Genomic DNA, 20864 nt, shown 5'->3' with positions numbered 1-20864 from the left:
TTTAAAAAGAAAAAAAAACTTTATTCATAATTAGATCTTTTACAAAAGCAGAGAAAATGGAGGAGGTGTCACATTTAAATCCCACAAAAAAAAAACAAAAAAAAACAAGATTAATGAGACAAATTAGTAATAATAACCCTTCAACCAATCACTGGCCTCCAATCAGATGTGAGCTAGCTGATGCTAACAAAAACCTGTGAGCAATAAAGTTTGAAACATTCAAACAGAAATGTGTTCAGCTGCTGGTCGAGTCTCTGAGTGAGAGGGACAGAGAGGGAGGGGTTTGGCATTTCCCGCTCACGGGCACAAGGCATTCTGGGAGTCTGCGTGCTTGTTGTGATAAGCATCTATTTCGAGTCCTCCGCAGAGAAAAATACCCAGAATTCCTAAAACTCCTCTCTTAAAATCTGTCTCTGATCCGGCCCTGCCCCCTGAGCCTGTAAGTCATCCAATTAGAGGCTGCCGAGGCCTTCTCCCACTCTGATTCGTTGGCCAGGCTGCAGGTTGAAGCTGAAGTCTTTGGGGGCCTCGAAAAGCAGAACGATGGTGGAGCCCAGGTTAAACTCCCCGACCGACTCTCCCTTCTGTAAGGCCACGCCCCCTTCACCAGCAAACTTCACCGTCTGGTCAGCAATGTAGCTGTGATCATGAAAGGAGCCTTTACTGTAACGAGGTGTGTTGGTCTGAAGCTCCTGAGCAATTAAAACAGGAAGTGTTAAAACCAACCATCAATCGATCAGTCAATCAGTTAATCAATATTTCACTATACAGAGTGAACGAGATAAGAAAGACCAACAAGAACTGATCAAAACAAAACGTTCAGAAAAACCACAGGAACACAAAGTAACGTCACCTGGTCAAAGTAAATTCTGATTGAACCGACGTTCGTGGCACCGACCGCCGTTAATGAGAAGAAGCCTTGCTGCCATTGGCCGGTGAGAACCACACGCTCGTTAAGGCAAAAGAGCTCTTTGATCCAACGAGCAACGCCTGGGTTCACCGACATTAACGAGCCTAACGAGGAAGGACACACAGGCGGGTCAGGGTGGGGGCGCAAAGACCACATGGCTGCACAGGTGAACACACTCTCACCTGGAAAGTGACGCCGAAGCTCCACCCTCCAGTCTGTGGGCGAATGGAAGCAGTGGTAGTCACCTGGAGCCAGGTAAATGACAACGTGGAAAAGGTCGCTGTCGGGAGACGAGAGGAGGTCGTCCCTGAAGGAGGAGGACGACGAGGAGTCTGAGGACAAAGAGAAGCCGGGGTTAAACAGGTAAACAACAAACAAACCTCAAAGATGCCCTCAGGGATTCAACAGGTGTGACTGCAAAGTGTCAAACTGAAGTCAGGAGACGAGGAGTCACACGTACATTCAGGTGAAGTTCACAGAAAGTCGCTGTATCTTAGTTCTATCAAACCTGCTTAATATAAAACTCAGCAGGTTTTCAAACCTACAACACCTCAGGGGATTTTCACCTGCATGGTGAACAAATGTCATTTCCAAGAGAAATCATAAAAACTTTGAAGTCAGCTGGTCATTGTGGCAGGGTGTTCTTCCTTTTTTTCAGTGATGCCTGGACCTGGAGAGTTGTGTGGACGGGTGGGCCGAAGAAGTTCCCAGTTCCATTATTTTATTTATTATTATTTATTAATGATTCCTTATTTTTTCCACTAGTTTTTGAGCCTTTATAGGGTCCCACATGATCCCGCTTTTCATTTTATTAGACTTTGTGGAGGGGAAAATAAGTACTTTCATTTGCCATGTATTCCTTTCACATTTTCTATACAGGTGCTGTGGAGAGCATCCTCACACAGAACATGACATCGTGGTTTGGGAACAGCTGTGTGAAGGACCAAAAAGCTCTCCAGAGAGTGATCCGTACAGCAGAACGCTGCTGCAGGATTGCTCTCCCCCCGCTTCAGGACACCTACACCAGGAGATGCCGGACTAGAGCAGCGCAGATACTGAAGGACCCGTCCCATCCAGGCAACAAACTGTTCCAACTTCTGCAATCTGGTAGAAGGTTCCGCATCTTCCGGGCAAGGACAGAGAGACTCAAGAGGAGCTTCTATCCCCAAGCCATCCGTGCCCTAAACACACACACCCGCCCTCTCACATCATCTATAATTGACTGAGACAGGACTCTTCCAGACACTAAACCAAGGCACAATGTACATTTCAAATTCCTTTAATTTTAAATATGTTTATATTGTCTATCCTGTAAAATAGTCAGATGTCTATTCATATTAATGTACAGAATTCACCTGCTTGCTGCTACTACTGCACATTCACCCAGTGTATATACTATATGTATATATATATATAATGTTCTTCCTCTACACCCCCCCCCCCAATTTTTGCACATGTCGAGGAGCGTGTCAGGCTACATTTCACTGTGTGTTATACTTGTATAACATGTGACAAATAAAGAACCTTGAACCTTGAACACATTAATATATTTTGATGCAATGTTTTATTGGGTATATTACATGACATAAAATATATCTGACGTTAGCGTTACAAAACTACACTACGTGAGTTGTACATATGGTCACCGTTACATGGAGGCGGTCTGGTCTTACCTTTGCACCGCCTCTTCTGTGGTCCGAGGAAATGTTCCAGACTGTAGGTGACCCCCTTCACCTGCTCCACCTCTGAGTTCTTTACGCGACCAAAGTGGAGGATCCTTCCATCAGCCGGAGAGGTCTGGAAGAGGCCGGAGACCCCAAACAACCAGGTTAACCCCCAAGTTTAATTGCCTAGTTTAATGCTATCTCACAGGTTAACCCCTGGTCTAGCTCCAAGTTTAACTTCGTCTCCCAGTATCTTTCACATTAGCTTCAGTTAAACTGGGCGATAGAATTGATTTTATCTTCCATCACAAAATGTATTGATCTTTAATGATTCACAGAGTTTCACTAGTTGCACATGTTGTCATGTTACAGCTCTATTCCAAAATTAATTCAATTAATTTTTCACCTAAAAATTCTATACACAATAGCCCACATTGACAAAGGCAAATGTTTGCTGAAATTATTTTTATTATTAAAAAGTAAAAAACACAAATATAACAAGTATGAAGCAGCAACAGCATTTATTTATTAATTCAATTCACTTTTATTTATACAGCGCCAAATCACAACAAAGGTCATCTAAAGGCGCTCCATATTGTAAGTTAGACGCTACAATAATATAGAGATGGCACAATACTACTTTTTTATGTCTGATACCAATACCACAAATTTGGATATCTACCGATACCGATACGAATCCGTCTATTTTATAATAAATAAAACTTTTTGTTTTTAAATGTCTTGCTGCATTTTGCATACGTTCATACCAAAATTTAAAAACAAAAAACAAAAAACACTATTACACTTGTCTGCAAAAAATACACTGCACCCAAAAATATTTCAGTTTAGCAATACTGATCTTTTTAAATCAAAGTATTTAAAGTAACATTCAAATAGTAATTTAAAATGCAATTTTATGCAGATTTCAAAAACTCTTTGTTTCTGAAAAAAAGAAGTGCAATATCAGCACAAAATTATGTTTATACTCAACAACTTCAGGTTGTAGAATGGACCCTTTAAGCTTAACAATAAATAGACATCCAGAGTGGAAAGCAGTGCAAAAAAATGCAAACACGGCCTCTCACAACACTCATCTTTTATCAAGTCAGTGTAAGCTGTTTGTCTGACATTTAACCTGAGACTGAAATTTGTGCAAATTCTACAAAAAAACTTAAAAGTGTGAAAAAAAAAAGTGTTTTTCATAGTTTTTTTTTCTCCGAACCACGAAACTGTTTAGCCATGTGTCGTCCCAAGGTAGGTATCTCTGACAGAATTAGTTTCCCCTGCATCACGCTGGGCTCTCCAAATCACAAACAAACAGTATCTCACATTCTTGATTTTTAGTTCACAAACACTTCTTATAATGACTCCTGAAACTTTGCACGTTTTAGCTCTTTATACAGTAAAGTTATAGGACAATAAAAATAATTATCAGGCAAAATGTCCTTCATTAGTTAAAATAATCCTGTCTGATACCACGTGAGAATAATAAATATATTATAACCCTCATACTAAATGGTAATCTAACAACACTCATTTTTCACTTTTTCACAAAACTAAAACATCACTACTTCCACGTCTAATTGTCTGTAATGAAGGTGGAGTAAACTAGATCCGCACTCCGTGCCCAGCGAATCCTCGCAACACAGGGGGAACAAATTTTGTCGGGGATACCTACCTTGGCACAACACCTGGTTTGGCAGCACGTAGCGAGGCTCTGAATGCTTTCAGTGTGAACTCCAGACCGCCAACAGGTCTCCCATGCTTCTTTGCAGAACCTCTCGAGCTCCATCAGGCTGGATGAGGAACATCAGCGCATAGAAATCTTCAGATTTCTCCAGAGATGTTTAATCGGGTTCAAGGCTGGTCTCTGTCTGGGCCTCTTGAGGACATTCACAGCATGGTCCTGCAGAAGCCTATCCTTTGTTATCTCAGCTGTGTGTTGAAGGTCGTTGTCCTGTTGGTGTTAGATGAAGATTTGCCCCCCCCCCCATCTTGCCCTCTACCCTGACTAGTCTCCCAGTTACTGCTGCAAAAGTACATCTCCACAGCATGATGCTGCCACCACCTTGCTTCTCTATAGGGATGGTACTGGTCAGGTGATGAGCGATGCCTGGTTTCCTCCAGACATGACACTTCACATTCAGGCCAACGAGTTCCATCTTTGTGTCATCAGATAATTTTGGTTCCATGGTCTGAAAGTCCTTCAGGTGCCTTTTGGCAAACTCCATGCAGGCTGTCATGTGCTTTTTACTGAGGAGTGGCTTCAGTCTGCCTGCTCTAGCATACAGGCCTGATTGGTGGAGTGCTGCAGAAATGGTTGTCCTTCTGGAACGTTCTTCTCTTTCCACAGAGCAATGCTCTCGGTCACCTCTGAGGCCCTTCTACCCTGATCGCTCAGATTGGCTCGGTGCCCAGTTCTAGGAAGAGCTTGGTTGGTGTCAAACTTCTTCCAATTACAGATGATGGAGGCCTGTGTGCTCATGGAGACCTTTCCTGTACCCTTCAGTAGATCTGTCTCCATGCAATCCTACAGACAGTTCCTTAGACTTCCTGGCTTGGATTGTGCTCTGACATGTACTCACAGTACTCAGCTATGGTACCTTATAGACAGGTGTGTGCCCTTCCAAATCATGTCCACTCTACTGAATTTACCACAGGTGGACTCCAGTCAAGCTGTAGAAACATGTGACCGATGATCGGTGGAAACACGAAGCACATGAATTCAATTTTGCGTCTCGTGGAAAAGGCTGTGAATACTTATGTATATGTTACATTTTTGTTTTGTTCTTTTATTTTTAATAAATTTGCAGTAATTTTAAGCCAACTGTTTTCACTTCATCATTCTGGGGTAATATATGTAAAATGAATTTCAGAATAGGGCTGTAACATGACAACATGCGCAACAACTGAAGCTCTCTTGATACTTTCCTGAGGCACGGCAACGTTATCTCTCAGTTTAACCATGTTTATCTCCCAGTTTAGACCCTGTCTAAGCAGGAGGAGGAGCAGGTTACCAGGCAGGAGGAGGCGCAGAGTGGTCGGACTGCAGGTTTAAGGCGTCGCCTGAAAAATTCTCCTAGATTTCTGTAATGATGTAAATCCTCCACTGCTGCCTCCTGGTGGACAAACAGAGGAACAAACAAACTTTATTTAATAGTAATAAAGAAAACAAAATGGCCAAATAAACAAACTGAGCATGTCCTGACCTGCATGTTCACGCCAAAGGTCCAGATATACAGGGAGTAGATGGGTTTCCGAAGCCAAGTGGGGAGCTCCACCCCATTCAGACGACCCCACGCCCGAGAGAGGAGTCGAGTAGGGAAGGAACGGTACAATGCCACCTGTAGGAGGAAACAGCAGCTACACCTTTGAATTTATTTACATGAGTGGATAAAATGACAAATGACGAGTCATTCTATAGACTGGAGTAAAAAGAGAGAAAGTAAAGGAGGAGTTTTGGGGGAGTCGTGGGTAAGAAGAGAATGGATAAATAGGGGTAGGGGACTAAAGTTTAGATGTCCAACAGTTTTTTAGGGTAATTGAATCCAATCGATGGGACAGATCAATAAGTTTGTTATCAGTGATCAATAAGGTGTTCTGTTTGTGTTTCTGCTTCTGATTGTTTCACGCTTTCATTTTCAAAATGCAGACTGGAAATGTTGCGTCACTGCATCAACTGGTCGATTGATCAGATATTGATCAGAGGAGACAGGAAAGGAGGTGAAGCAGGATGTACGAATATGGCTGCTGCCCGCCTTGCACTTCAACCAATCAGAGGCTTCTTACCCGGCAGGCCAGTGGCCGCAGAGTGCTCACAGACAGGATATAGCACAGGAAGGAGATTGGCCGGTGGCGCCATGCGGCAGGGCGACTCACGCCACCCTTGAGCGCGCTCAGACGGTGACGAAGAGCCAAACGAGGGACCTGAAGCCTGATTATAATAACGAGATTTAACGTGAACATGAATATTTTTCAAATAAAAAAATAAACCAGAACAGCTGATGAGTCCAAGTCATGTAAACAGGCGGGTGTAGGCAGGTGAGGAGAAGGCGGGGCTTGTGCGTGGGGAGAGGCGGAGGAGGAGCAGACGCTAAAAGATAAGAACACTAAAAGAATTCTAACAGGGATGGAGACTGATGTCATGATGTCATTAACTCCCCCAAAATAAACTCTCAGCAGCTGGAGTGATGCCATTTATTTTTATATTCTTCAGCCAATAAGATTCAAGGTGCTCACCTGGATACATGAGTCTGACAGAGTGTGTGTGTGTGTGTGTGTGTGTGTGTGTGAGAAAGCGAGTGAGCGAATGTATGTGTGAGAGTTAGTGAATGAGCGAGTGTGTGAGAGAAAGTAAGCAATGAATGTGCGTGAGAGCGTTTAGGAAGGGGGGTTTCTACGGTGACTGCTTGCTTAGCAGGTCAGCTATTTTAGCTTTACCCTAGCTTAGTGTGTTAGCCTCTTTCCATTTGATCCTGTGCTAACCTGCAAACCCAGTTAGATAACCACTGATGCTAATCCTGCTGCAACACACACACACACAAATCCTCTTTAACACACACACACACACACACACACACACACACACACACACACACACACACACACACACACACACACACACACACACACACACACACTTCTTTCACGCCTGAGACTCTTGAGAGTCCTGTTTTCAGAGGGTCAAAAGTATTTGGACATGTCAACAACATTTAAATGTAAGAACGGTTTGACTGCTGAAGAACCCACAGGCTGCTGTGTCTCCTCCTTCAGCTGGCTTCTTCTCTCTGCCTTCAGTTTTAATTACTGAAACGCTGGCCTGAGATCAGCTCTTGGACTTTTCTCTCCCATCATTCTGGTTCAGCTTCATCTTGTTTGTCTGTCTAAAGATCATTTTTCAGATGTTTTAAAGTCAGATCTTCCTGAGTGAGGTTAGTAAGCGCCGCGTTTCCCTCCATGACGGCATCTCTTGATCACAGACCTTCTCCTCACAGAGACTTCTGATGTTGTGAAGCTGTTTTTCTGAACATGCAAATAATTTTGTCATCACCTTTAGTGCCCTCTCTGCTCTCTCAGGTCTGTTGCTGAGCTGATCAGTGATTCATTCTTTTTAACAGTGATCGAGTTTATTGATTGGGACACTGATAAAAAGTTTCTGCTCTGTGACTGCTATATTTTGGTGTTTCAGATCAATGATGGCCTCTCTCACCTGCACTAACGTCTCTTTGGGCCTCATATTTTGAACATGAAAACCATAAAAATTCAGAGATCACCTCTGCTTCGCGAGTCCTGGAATAACATCAACCGTCGGATTACTTCTGACCCTGTGAAGACGGTGGCCCGAGTATTACCTGCACTTCCTGATCTGTGGATCTGATTCATTAAATTTTAAACTTTGAGCGGCATCCTCTGTCCCTTCCTGTTGTGCTTCTAAATGAAACTGTACTCACTGTTTGTGTAAATAAAGTTTTTCTCTACTTCCTCTCCCACCTGAATTGTGCTGTCGTTCTCCTCCTCACTCCTCGCCCTCCTCCATCTTTCTCGCTCTCTCCTTTGGGAGTTCGCCTCTGCCGCCTCACCTGCCGCAGCAGGGCACTCTCACCACGCCTCCTGTCGCCACGGCGACCAGAGAAAAACCTCACCATGAACGAGCGTTGGGCGAAGACGCCGTCGCAGGAGAGCGAACCGGCCGACGACACATCAGGATGACGAAGAGTTAAAGAGGTGAGAGAGAAAGAGGAGTGTCCGTGGAGAGCAGACGGAGAAATGAGAGAGAGACGGAGGAACGCATAGAGGAGGAGGAGGAGGAAGAGGAGGGCATAACGCTGAACAGCTCCTCCTCTGTTTATTAATAGCATGAAGGAGGAAGAAACTGTCAATCATTAATCACTGATCATCCATTCACACTGAATCTTAAATAAAAGCTTCATTTTTTATTCTCAGGGTTAAAATCATTTTTATTTTGGAAAACACTCATGCAGATTATAAACACTCAAAAATTAAAAGTTTGTTTTGTTATATTTCTCCTCCCTGTAATTTTTCCATGTTTGAGGAATTAAAACAGAAAAATGGTTAAAATACTTTTGTTGAGGATAAAATTTAAAATTAAAGATTAAAAAATTTTATTAAAAAAGAAACAGCCATTGTTAAATTATTGATCAAATTGTGACAGTTTTTATTATTTTAAATGAGTGTTTGGAATGAAATTATTATTTAACTATTAAAACTATTATTTCAATTAATTTTTTTTGTTTTTAAATTACAAATCTGCACCAAAACAAATAAAATAACTGAAATAAATTTATATTTCAACACTTTATGAAGAGTTTATAAATAAAGCTCATCTTGTAACCGGAAGGTTACCGGTTCGATCCCCTGCTCTGTCTGTCTTGGTCTTTGTGTCCTTGGGCAAGACACTTCACCTACCACCTACCAATGGCGCGATATGGCAGCCTCGCTTCTGTCAGTCTGCCCCAGGGCAGCTGTGGCTACAACTGTAGCTTACCTCCACCAGTGTGTGAATGTGAGAGTGAATGAATAGTGGAATTGTAAAGCGCTTTGAGGGTCTAGAAAAGTGCTTTATAGATGCAATCCATTATTATTATTATTTTTTTATTTATTTTTTTTTATTTATTTTGTCAGTATTATTTAATTATTTTTATTCTCTGATAAAAAGTATTAAAATTATTGTGTTTTTCTTTTAAAAGCAGAAATGAAAAAAGCCTGATCATTAAACCTGCAAATAAAGACTTTTGTGCCAGTCACAGGCCAACCAATCAGAGCAAGACAACCGTGAGGAGAGGGGCGGGGCCTGCCTGAGTGACCGAGCTGTGTGACATAACATCACCTTTCACCCAGATAACCAACCAACCAGCTGACCTGCTGTGATGTCACCATATGTTGAGGTTGAGGTTTTGTTTTTTTAAAGGTGAATGTGGCAGCTTCCAGGTGAGGCAGGCGTGACAGGTTAGTTCAGGGGTGTCGAACTACAGGCCTCAAGGGTCGGTGTCCTGCATGTTTTAGATATCACCCTGGGTCAACACACCTGAATCAAATGATTAGTTCATTACCAGGGATTTGGAGAACTTCAAGACAGGAGGTAATTTAGCCATTTAAATCAGCTGCAATGGATCAAGGACAACTAAAACCTGCAGGACACCGACCTTTGAGGCCTGAAGTTCGACACCTGTGGGTTAGCTGATCTTAACAGGAAGTGAGGTGTCCTGTTCTATCAGCCAATGGTTAGTTAAAGCACAAACTTATAGATCAACTGTCAATAATCAATAGCTCGTCTGCCTTCTGTCATCACAGAGTAACTTTTAAAGAAACTCAGCAGAATCGCATCATCATTACATCATCACCCTGAGCCTTCAAGCACACAGGTGAGGTGTTACTGACACGTGAGATCAAAACTAGTATTTCATTATTTCAACTCGGTAACTACAGTGATGAATAGGAGGCGGAGGGCATAATGTCAGTGGTTCAGAGGGGGAGGAGTCAGTCGAACAGGTGACAGTCCAGTTTAAGCTCAGAGTGGGAGGAGGAGGAAGGGTTTATGGGCTGTTTGTGTCCTCTGATAGATTCCCTGTAATAACTGATAACTGACTGTTGTGTAACGCTGACCGCCATCACACCACGTTTCATCTCACAGCAACCTTTGACCTATCCTCAGCTGCTGACACAGCTGGCCTTCTGACTGACACATTTCAGTGTTTAATCGTTTCTGTCACGGCTCCACAAACCCCCTGCATCGCTTTCAAAATAAAAGCATGAATTCTTACTGAGCCACTGTAAGTCCTCCTGTCGTCAGTGAGAGCCCACGAGCCCATGGCACCAACGCCAGCGGCTGCAAAACACTTCCAGAGGCCTCAGAGCATCAAAACCTTCACAAGCACCGCTGATGATGTGATCACCACTATGCTGTAATCCTCCGGATATGATTTTAAACAGAGAGACAATCTAAACACAGTCTCACACACACAGACACTGTAGTTACAACGTAAGGTTTTTTAAGAGCTTTAAAATGACTAGTGGCAATAAAAACTGAGAGAGAGTATAAGAATGTGTAAGAATGAGTCCATTTACAGGTTCACTCTGATTCACCGTAGGGGAAATTTGGGGCTCAGTTTTGACCTGAGGACTCTGCCATGCAGACCAGGAGAGCAGGAAATCAAACCATGGACCCACAGCGCCCCCCTCAGGCCCATGAATCTATACGTTTGTGTTTAAAATCACGTAAATAATCAAAAAACTAATTTTATCTTCTTCAGTTACTGTAAAAATAAAAGGCTTCTTTCTTCTGTAAACATAATCAATGAACCGACGCTCTGACTGTAAATAAAGTTTGGAACAAACCGAAGGCCCGAGGAACTGCTTCCTGTACATTTGGTTTGTTTCCTGTTCAAGATTTTCATTTTTCTGTGAATTTAAAATTTTTTTAAAAAGTGTTTCAATCATCGAGGAGCTCAATCAATATGAGCCCAATGCTTCCTGTCGCCGCTGTCACAGAAATGTTTAAATATCTGTGGAGTTGTTGTTTAAACGTTGCGCGAGTAGGTCGTCCTTAAGTGTTTCTGAGTTTTTTCTTTGAAATGAGGCGAACAGATTTTATTGAGTCGATTTATTTGGGGAGAAACTCAAAAAATTTCAAGCGTTTTGTTTCTGATGACCAGAATCAGCATCTTCCACCTGACAGCCGAACGTCTCGATTTTACTTCGCAGAGACAATTTTTCCCATGCTGCCACCGACCAATCACAGAAATGAGAGCTACAAACACGTCGCAGGTAAACAAAAGGCACTGACGCCGCGTTCATTGTGAGTCCGACTGCACGTGCTCAGTGTTACAAGGCAAGTGAGGAGACATCAGAGAAAGTTTTCACTTTACCTGTGTGGGTGTAGCCACAGGGGGCGGGGCTCCATCCTCCCCCTGGCCCCACTTCTGGTACTGCTTGTAACCAAGGTAACCACCACCAGTCACCAATAGGAAGGGCAGGGGCCGGGGGCCTGGCAGAAGCCCACGTCCTGAAGAGACAACGAGAGCCGATTGGACTACAGAGATTACATCATCCACAAACAAACAACAGCTGAAGAGCTCTGTCTTCTCCAGTTTTGGGGTGGGGGGGCTCACCTGTGCTGAAGCGTCTGCAGCTCTGAGAGAAAACTCTGAAAAACAGGAAGGACACTCAAACTGATCAATCAGATCACATCAGTGATCAATACATGAGACGTTCAGCGTCAGAGAGCACAGGTATCGCCCCTAGTGGACACCTGACACGTTCAGTGGCTTTAAATGAACGAGACACTTAAAATTCTGGTCTCTCTGAGTTTCAGAAAACAAAGATGCTAAATGGTTAATGACTCATTATCGAAAGCGACACTGAAAAGCTTAAAAAGAATGTATGTGTGTGAAGGTTCTCGGACATCCAGGTCATCGTAGTCCAAAAAGCTTCTTCGGCTCTTCCTTTATAAACAGGTGAGATGAAGAACAGATAAATACCTGCCGCTGCTCCATACCCTCCGAAAGGCCGCCGCCATCTTGTGTTTCCGGACGTGACGTATGACGTCGTGCGTAAGAGCACTACTGGAACGAAGCGCCGCTCCCCCTTTGTCCCACGTGAGGAAACACAAGTATTTCGGTTTATTCTTGATTAAAAAGCTTAAACGATCATAGACGATTTATTGATTTTAAGATGTAATTATTGTTCAATTACGTAACATCCTGATAGCCAAACATGCTCCCACTCTGGACCACACTACTTCACCTAAAGAGCAAACGGGTCTCCCGATCACCTGGAACAGCTGGGACAGATATGTCAGCGGGCTCTTCATCCACTACAGCTCCGCCTTCAAGACGCCCCCCTCTCCACCTGCTCGTACTCACCGACCGCCCACAGAAGGTCAAACTGAGCCCACAGCTCCACACCTGCTCACTCTAGCAGCACCACAGTGGATTCAGATTGACACTGCTGCGGTTCATCCATAGACAGGAAGTAAGCCAGAAACCTCTGAGGGGCTTTAATGTGAAGACAATCGGCGGATCAGTCACGTTAACCCTCAGCTTGCTGGTGTCTTATCGAAGTGACATGGTGTGAGTCACGTGGTGTGATGGTGTAGTTTATTATTGGTGTGAAATCAGTGAAAATCTTAACTAGCAACCAGCCAACAACATAATCAGTGTAAACAGACTGAGGATTATTGATTATCTGGTTATTATTTGGTGTGAGACCTTGAGAGTTTATGAAAACTGTCAATTTTAATTACTTTTTGTGAAAATCTGAGTAGATACAAAGAAGGAAACAGTGGTATCAAACATACGGCCTGGGTACCAGGATCGGCCAGCAGGATGTGAACTTCGTAGAGCAGGTCAGAAGCCGCGAAGACCTTCTCCCTCTCTGGCTGCGGCCCATCACATCAGTCGTCTGTCAAGCCTCAGATTGATGACACAAAGATTAATCTTCAGTCTGCGTGTTTGTGGACAGCTGCGTTCCTAGGGATCCTGCAGGGGCGCTTCAGGATTACGCTGTCTCTGAGCTGCACTCAGAGCTGCCGAGCGACTCCAATCATGACTCTTATGGACAGAAGCCTGGAGTGGAGGAGGATGGAGGTTTGATGATGTTGTGGTCTCTGAGGTAGTTTTGCTGGATTCATCAGGTGGTGTCCTGCAGCTCAGTGAAAGCCGACGTACTCCGCAGGAAAAGGGTGTTGAGCCTGTTTTAGATGGAGGCGGTAAAGCAGGTTGTTTTCATGAGTGATGGAGGTGGGACCAGAGCATGGGCATGGTGCCATGTGAGCACACAGGTAGATACGTACCCACACTCACCCCAGACATGCCGGAGAGACCTCTGACAGATTACAGATAATGTGTAAATTTTAGGATTTCCTATTTTGTCATGGTAACAAACTGTCTGACCTCCCATCTGTTTCATCAGTTCAGTTTCTGTTTGCCTCTGAGCTGCATGGCAGTACCGATCTGCAGCATAAGGTCATTTCCCATCTCTCTGTTAAAGGAGCCAATCAGATCAGTCCAAAAATTAATGATTGCAGTAACTGATCCTTCACAGCCACGGTTGATTGATCAGGAACCACAAACTCTGACACTCCTCTGTGATCCAGCGTTGTTCAGGAGTGTTGATCCAGTATGAGCAAACATTAATGTCCTCTGATCCAGGTGCACACTAACGAGCTCAGGCAAGAAAGTGAGTCCTCCAGGTAATCAGTCTCTTTAAACAGGAACAAAGGGGAACTTTACTGATAATCAAATATCATTATTATGTTAGCAAGTCAACAAGCACATACACAGGAGGTGTTCCTCAATGACCTCTGAATTCAGAAAAATCAAACCAAAAACGTTCCGAGACCAGAAAAACTTTATTGATTCAAAAATAGACTCAGCACACAACATACACACTGCAGGCCTGCAGTACAAAGAGTACTGCACATAACTCTACCCCGTACCATAGAGTACTGGGGGTGGGGGAGGAGAGGGGGACATCTTTAATATTAGCAAAAACGAAAACTTAGAAAAGAAAAAAAAAAAAAGGAGTTAGGTTTTACAGTCCGAGTCACAGGTATCCAATCAGCAGCTTAGTGTCTATAATAAGCCCCACCCTCTTAAAAAGGCTCGAAGGACGTTTTGTCATATTTTCTCAGGTGAGCCTATAGAGGGTATGGTCAGCAGCAGGGGCGTGGCCTTACACACTATAAAAAGATCAAAGCAGGTTTATGTTTCACATCTTCATCGTAACCCAAAACAAAAAAATCCAAAAAAGCCTGCCCACCACATCACCTGATGGCGTTACTATGGTGACACTCAGTCAGTGGGCATAGTAGCAGCTCAGTTTTTTGGCCTTTTGTTAGCTGATAAGAAGTGATATCAGAGCTCATACATCCAGACCCTGCCGAGTCAGGAAGTCTTCAAGCGCGCTCAGTCGCTCCACCAGCATCACGTCCAAGTCCATGTCCTCGCCACCATTGCTGTGGCAATGTCGCCGAGCAGCTGCTCTTTTCCTGGGTACCATAGCAGCAGGAAGTCCCGCTCCTAAACACAAAGAATTTTTCTTCAATCTCACAGTTGATGACAAACAGCTAATCAATAATGAGTAACCACTCTCAGTGTGCCTAGGACAACCTCCCTAATGCAAACTACATTTCCCAGTGTACCTTGTGGTCTCTTCCTTTTTCTGGGCTGCGTGAAATCAGGAAAGAGGAGGAGCCTGCGCCTCTTCTGCTGGCCAATTAGGAGCAGTGCTCCGTCCTTTTCCCGAGGCTCCTCAAAGATGGTTTCCAGACTTCTGCAGGAACAAGCAAACCATGCTGGGAGATGGAGTTTGGATATGGAACCATATTAACATAAAGGGCATGTACAGTCTTTACAGAAAAAACCCTTCACCTGTCATTAGTAGGGATTTGTAGTCTTACCTGTTGTTAGCAGGGGATCTGTAGTTCTTGTTGGTGTAAATCTCCTCTAGACTGAACTCTTTCTTCTTTATTCTGAGAAAGCAAATGTGGGTCCACATTTGAAATAATGTTGGCACTTTTACTGTACATCTAAGTTTTTAGTTTCTTTCCTGACCTTTTGACCTTTGGTAGTCCCATTGGTGTAAGCAGCATTTCGCGCGGTGGCGCACGCCGGATTCTGATCTGTGAGACCCGTTTACCATGCTGCTGTAAAAAAATAAAATAAAATTACTGATAGAGTCCCTGTTATTTAATATTTAACCTGGAAGTGGTCTAGGTCACATTAAGGTTCAACATTATGGTGTGCATGGGGCTTGAAACACTTTGGATAGGATCCCAGGACTTCACTGTAGGACTCCACCTCTGTTCAGTGATGGACGTTCATAGTGGTCGTAGATGGCATCCTTTACCCCTCTCAAACTATGTGTGCTCTTAGTCCAAAATATTACATTTAGCATCTTCAAAGAGTAACCTTTGACCTTTTGGTGTAGGTGTTCAGGTGGGTCCAATGACTGTAGAAAATGACACGACAGCACTTCCTCCCATTGTGCAAAAATGAAGCCAAAATATCCTGCTTCTGGAGGCTGCCATCTTGCAATTTCGGAGCCAGAGTCTACAAACTAGTGACTTGAGGTGGAAGTGGAGCGACTGTGTCCCGCTCCCACCCACACACCCTCTGGATGTGACCGCAAACACGACCCCCCATATGGAAAAGAAATAGTAAAAACATATATGATTTACTCATGAAAGTGGCCACTTTCTCATTACTTTCATTTTTTTTTTTTAGTAAGTATACAAAACATACAAGTTTCATTGTATAATTTTTCAAGGGATCTTATACGTGTTTCCACTCTTGTATGCTTTTCATACAAGTTTCATACAAGAGAGATAAAAACTTTATAAGATTTATATATATATCTTTTCCATATGGGCCCCTACACTTTTTACGTAGACCGGCTGCTCCAGTTCATTTGCTGATGGGTTTACCACGACTGACAACTCGTTCAATCAAGGTGAATACAACCACGTCACTGTTACAAAAAAGACACACAGCTTGTCATCTTATAGTTCTACAACATCTACAATCACTCTGTTGTTAATTTGTTTGCTAGATTAGCCGCTAGCATACACACTGTGTTGGAGGCTTGTTGTTACACACCTGTTACTCTAATAGTCTGTATTTTTGAATGATTCAGCACTTCTTAGTTTTTGTTATCCGTTTTTAGACAGCAATGAGATCAGTTGCATACTCCACAGAGGCCCAGAGTTACTGTTAATATCAGAAATGTAATGCTGTCCTTTGAGATTTTAACATAAGACTGTGAGTTTAATGCATGTAAACCTGTTTAAATCTTCAGAGCCCTCTACAGCCTGGTAACATGGAAACTTTAGAAATAGCAGAACGTTTCAGTAGTGTAGTCTAATTTGTTATTTTCATTTAATAATAGAGTCCATATTATATCAACAGCTACATTCACCCTGGGGAGAAACTAGTAAAGGAGACCATCAGGACCAAGCTGGGTTTCCTGGATCCAGAGGTTTGGAGAAACGTCTTCCTATTCTTTCATCACAGCTGTCCTGTGCCAGATGTTCTGTTGACCCACAGAGAGGCTTCATTTAAGAAACACCAGGAAGACTAAAGCTTATTGCAGGGATCAAGGAGGACTCATGATCTTCACCAGCAGCTCCCTCACAGGGAAATCTTCAGAGCTCCACCGTAGGCCTGCCCCAGAAGATGGATAAACCCAGCATTTCATGAACACTGCGATGGAGACCTTTGCTTTGTGTAATGTTATAAATACTCGGATACTCCTCAAAGGCTCTGGACTTATATTTAAAAATATATTATCCTCCCTGGTTACTCTGGTATGAATAACTCTGAATCACTTAATGATAAATAACACACTATTGTTATTGTAAAGTAATGCTACTCTTACTTGATTACAATTTTTGAATACTCGACCCACCTCTGCCCCTCCTTTTCCCCGAATTTGAAGGATGGGTCGGGTATGTCTGGGTGTGGCCCACCATACCCCAGAATTCATAGCGCGGCTCAGCCAATTCCAGTTTTCAACAATGGCGGCCGCTACTAAGTTTTTAATATTATTCTTATTTATCTTTCTGGGTCACAAAATAAACTTTTAACATATTTTCAGACGAGAATGTGGGTGTGTAAACTTCAAATATCTGCTCAGTTTATCAAGATATCACATATTTGCAAAAGTGCTCTGACGTTTTCGGAGACGTCTGTTATCCACGAGCTCGATAGCTAGCCGAGAGCTCGAGGGTCACTGAAGCCGCCGAGAAGGGCACAACTCCCGGCACATCATTTTCAGATCACCGCGGCCTTTCGCTACTCAGGTTAAACATAATATATAAGTCACTTAGACAACCTAAAAATGTTATTGTTTGGCTTTTTTTCAGTGTTTTATTTGTTCGTGAGTAAATCGGTTTGGCTGAGATTAAAGTTATTAGATTATATATAATAAAACTTTATTAATCCCAAGGGTCGTTTTCGCACAACTGAATAAAACAGAAAACAGAAAATTGATTAAACAAAAGTGTGAGATGGTCGAGAATTTACGCCAGTGTCCTGTTGTATTTTAGATAGCAAGGAGCAGACAGCTGAGTTTATTAAACTCCACCGAGACAGCGGTGACGCAAATCTGAAGGCTACACCGTCCAGTTTCACAGCAGTTTACTTCCGGCCTACCCGACCTTCTGAGAACCCGGCCCACGTAGACCGCGGCCGGGTCCTCAGGAGGATGCAGCCCATGAATTTGGACACGACTGTTGTTTGATTTATGCTATGTAGAGATATGAGGACTCCTCCCTGTGACTTTAGTGTTTAGTTTGTTTTCGCAATTCTATAATTTAATAAAGGCCAACATAAGATAGAGAAACACCCTTTACTATTTGAAATATTTTTTTTTAAATAATAAAAACAAGAAAACAACTTCACCTCTCCATTTGTGCTAAGAAACTCAGAGCTGACTGCTGATTGGTCAGCTGGGAGTGAAGCAGGCAATCCATTGGCTGAGCAGGCAGGCAGGGGCCGGGGTCGTCGCCGTGGTAGGTAGAGGCTCTGAGTGCTGTGATTGGACCGCTGCTTCTGCTGTCGCCAGGCAGAAAAGGCTGGACTGAAACGCACAAGAAGCACTTTATTTATTAGATTTTTATCCAAGTAAGAAACACAAGTTAAACTACTTATGATGTTAATAATGATGAGGACATTAAACATATTAATATATCACTGGTTAAACTAATTATATTAATATAGACTGTTTAGTTTCACTGAAGAAAAGATTTATTTGTATAAATGAAAAGTTAAGATTCATTACCTCAATATTAGTGCTTGAACATAACTGTGAAGATGAAACAGAAAGACGCCTGTTAAGTAAATTCTGTGATTTAAAGATTGTTAATTAGCCTAATTTAAAAACAAAGTTCGACCAACCAGTGGTCGCTGCTCAGGCTGGGTGGGGCTGTCCAGTCCTTCAGGGACCGCTGCGGACTACAACAAACTCCACCCCTCACTGAATCCAACATCATTTCCATGGCAGCTGCTGGCAGATGAAGCAGGGGGGCTGGGCTAACAGAATAAGAGGCGGAGCAAACCCTTAGATGGAAAGCAGCGCGATTGGAAGATGGGGCAAGGGGCTGTGTGAAGCCTGAAAAACGCCACTTGCCAGAAGGGACAATGAATAGTTCCGATTGGCTGATGGTCAGACTCTCAGCTGACTGGAGGATATACAAGGCATTCTGGGAGGACAAGCTGCAAGTACAAAAAAATTACAGTTAAATCACCTAAAATGGATTAGCAAGGCCAAAATCTGCGGTGATTGGCTGTTACATCATCAGCCATCACCCCCCTCACCTGTGTTGCAGCAGCGGCACTCTATAACCGTTCTTCCTCACAAACACATTGATTGCCCTCTCTGATTGGCTGGAGCCTTCAGTCTCTGGTCTTTTGTTCTTCCCTTGGCTTAAGTTACACAGCGTGAGCAGCTCCCCCTTTTCACCTCCTCCTCTAACGCAGACAGCCATCTGCCCCACAAAGCGCCCCTCTGCCTCTCCCTCCACCTTCTCTTCTTTCTTTTCTGGACAAACACTGATCTCTCCTTGGTGGTTCTTCCTCCTCCTCTTCCTCCTGCTCACTGTCTCTTCTTCTCCTCTCCTCCTCCTCTTCTTTTGTGATTGAATGGAACTGGAAGAAAAAGGAGACGAGGACGACTCCTCACTATCGGATGATGATGATACTGATGATGAAGAGGATATGGTTACAAGTGGCAGAGGCGGGGTACTACAGGAAAAAGAGGAAGTGGAGCTGGACGCAAAGACAGATGGCCCTGAAAGAAACAGGAAACAAGGATCACTTTTTGTAAGTAGATTATAACCCTTTAAAGACCTGCAGGAACCCTCAACAGGAACCCCCAGAAACTCTCTGACATCTGAACACTCAAAGACCTACATTAACTGTCAGAGACTGCCAGAATGTGCAGGAAACCTCAGAGACCTAAATTAACCTACAGGAACCCGCAGGAACTGTGACAGACCTACAAGAAGGCTCAGAGACCTGCAGGAACCAACAAAGGGAATCCCTAGAGGCCTGTAGAAACACCCCTCAGGAACCTCCAGAGACCTGCAGGAAACCTCAGAGAGAGCCCCCAAAGACTTGCCGGAACCTCTTGAGACTTCCAGGAACCTGCAGGACACCTCTGAGACCTGAATGAACATTCAGGAACCGACAGTAACAACCCCCACCCTCGAGACCTAGGAACCTGCAGGAAACCTCAAAGAATTTGCATGATCCCCCAGAGCCCTACCAGAACCTGCATGAAATCTCAGAGAACTAGATGAAATTACAGGTACCTGCAGGAACCTTATTAGACCTCCACTAACCTTCCGAGACCTACCAGAACCTGCAGGAAACCTCAAAGAACTTGCAGTAACCTTCAAAAACGACTCACCAGTCAAACATGATGCTCCTTCTTTTTGTTTCTGGCTGTTCTTCTTCTTCCTCCCCGTCCTTCTGCTCCTCCTTTCCAGAGAATTCAGACGACGGCCAAGAGATGCTAGAGCTCCTCGCAGGAGGCGTCGTACCTCCATCCGGTGGCTTGAGAGGAGGCGAGGCAGGAGAGCGGCGCAGGGGCAACAGGGAGGAGGGGGGAGAGGAGCTAAAGGAGATAAAGAAGAAGCTGGAGGAGGAAGCGGAGTAGTTGAAGGAGGAAGGGGGCTAGCTAAATGTAGAAAAGAAGGAGCTGAACAAGGAGGAGATGAAGACGGAAGAGACGTGGTTGAAGGACGAAGAGGAGGATGAGTGGCTACTGGAACTGAAGGAGTAGGAGCTGAGGGAGGAAGAAGAGAGAAAGGAGGAGAAGAAAAAGAATGTTGATGGGGAGGAGTAACAGAGGAGGAGAAACAGGCTGTTAGCCTTTGTAAATCATCAGGAAATAAAAACACAAAAACAAATGCACACCTGATTTTGTGTCCTCATCCTCATCAACCAATGGGAGAACATGGGGCGGAGACATCACCACTAGGTTTTGGCCCCTGCCGTCACTCTCGATTAGTGTAAGCGGTCGAGAGAGCATGGTGAAAACTGCCAGAGAGAGACTAATGAATACAATCAGAAATTATGTTTCATGTGACACAGATTAAAACTTTGTAATGATGTCATTGTCCTGAAAAATGAAAATATAAAAGCTAGACAACATGGCTGCACTTCCTCCCATTGTAGAAAAATGAAGCCAAAATTTCCCAGTTGTGGGAGCTGCCATGTTGCACTTTTGGAGCCAGAGGCTGTGTCTCAATTCAGGGGCTGCAACCTTCG

General features: G+C 43.7%; 2 protein-coding genes across 8 annotated transcripts in view; both read right to left on the bottom strand.

Annotated features, from left to right (window-relative positions):
* pisd (phosphatidylserine decarboxylase) lies at nt 1–12488 on the bottom strand. Of its 5 annotated transcripts, none has more exons than XM_082541264.1 (10): nt 12286–12488; nt 12072–12177; nt 11703–11737; nt 11460–11596; nt 5784–5918; nt 5592–5693; nt 2584–2707; nt 1093–1242; nt 854–1014; nt 1–692 (listed from the first exon to the last, which is right to left on the bottom strand). In XM_082541264.1, exons 1-10 carry the CDS (start codon nt 12401–12403, stop codon nt 453–455), a joined length of 1308 nt encoding a protein of 435 aa, XP_082397390.1. In that variant the 5' UTR covers nt 12404–12488; the 3' UTR covers nt 1–452. The 5 variants fall into 5 exon arrangements, with proteins under 5 accessions (XP_082397390.1, XP_082397391.1, XP_082397393.1 ...); XM_082541265.1 differs by having other exon boundaries at nt 12337–12488; XM_082541267.1 differs by lacking the exons at nt 11703–11737; nt 12072–12177; nt 12286–12488 and adding an exon at nt 6364–6508 and having other exon boundaries at nt 11460–11593.
* A 1435-nt stretch (nt 12489–13923) lies between these two features.
* LOC309711166 (uncharacterized protein) overlaps nt 13924–20864 on the bottom strand; it is a 25903-nt gene continuing 18962 nt past the window's right edge. Inside the window, exons 2-11 of one of the 3 annotated variants that reach the window (XM_082541254.1) lie at nt 20511–20647; nt 20002–20379; nt 18909–19380; nt 18489–18806; nt 18373–18396; nt 17994–18171; nt 15147–15238; nt 14993–15064; nt 14735–14865; nt 13924–14612 (exon numbers count right to left, since the gene is read on the bottom strand). In XM_082541254.1, the coding sequence (XP_082397380.1) occupies nt 14455–14612; nt 14735–14865; nt 14993–15064; nt 15147–15238; nt 17994–18171; nt 18373–18396; nt 18489–18806; nt 18909–19380; nt 20002–20379; nt 20511–20625 (1938 nt within the window). In that variant the 5' untranslated portion in view covers nt 20626–20647 and the 3' untranslated portion in view covers nt 13924–14454. The remainder of the gene's footprint in view (nt 14613–14734; nt 14866–14992; nt 15065–15146; nt 15239–17993; nt 18172–18372; nt 18397–18488; nt 18807–18908; nt 19381–20001; nt 20380–20510; nt 20648–20864) is intronic. The other 2 variants (XM_082541253.1, XM_082541255.1) reach the window with 2 other exon arrangements.

Source organism: Aulonocara stuartgranti, assembly GCF_965226115.1.
Source record: "Aulonocara stuartgranti genome assembly, chromosome: 7".
NCBI lineage: Eukaryota > Metazoa > Chordata > Actinopteri > Cichliformes > Cichlidae > Aulonocara > Aulonocara stuartgranti.
Note: the sequence above shows the minus strand (reverse complement) of the source record. Positions and strands in the feature narration are given on the sequence as shown.

What these genes read in the sequence shown, in the direction of transcription:
- pisd (XM_082541263.1), bottom strand. Translation starts at nt 8,432, where the DNA reads ATGCTATTAATAAACAGAGGAGGAGCTGTTCAGCGTTATGCCCTCCTC. An exon ending in TCTGCGCCTCCTCCTGCCTG is followed by an intron (nt 2,708 to 5,591) that starts GTAACCTGCTCC and finishes GGCCTCTTCCAG; the next exon opens with ACCTCTCCGGCTGATGGAAG. An exon ending in ACAGAAGAGGCGGTGCAAAG is followed by an intron (nt 1,243 to 2,583) that starts GTAAGACCAGAC and finishes CTTTGTCCTCAG; the next exon opens with ACTCCTCGTCGTCCTCCTCC.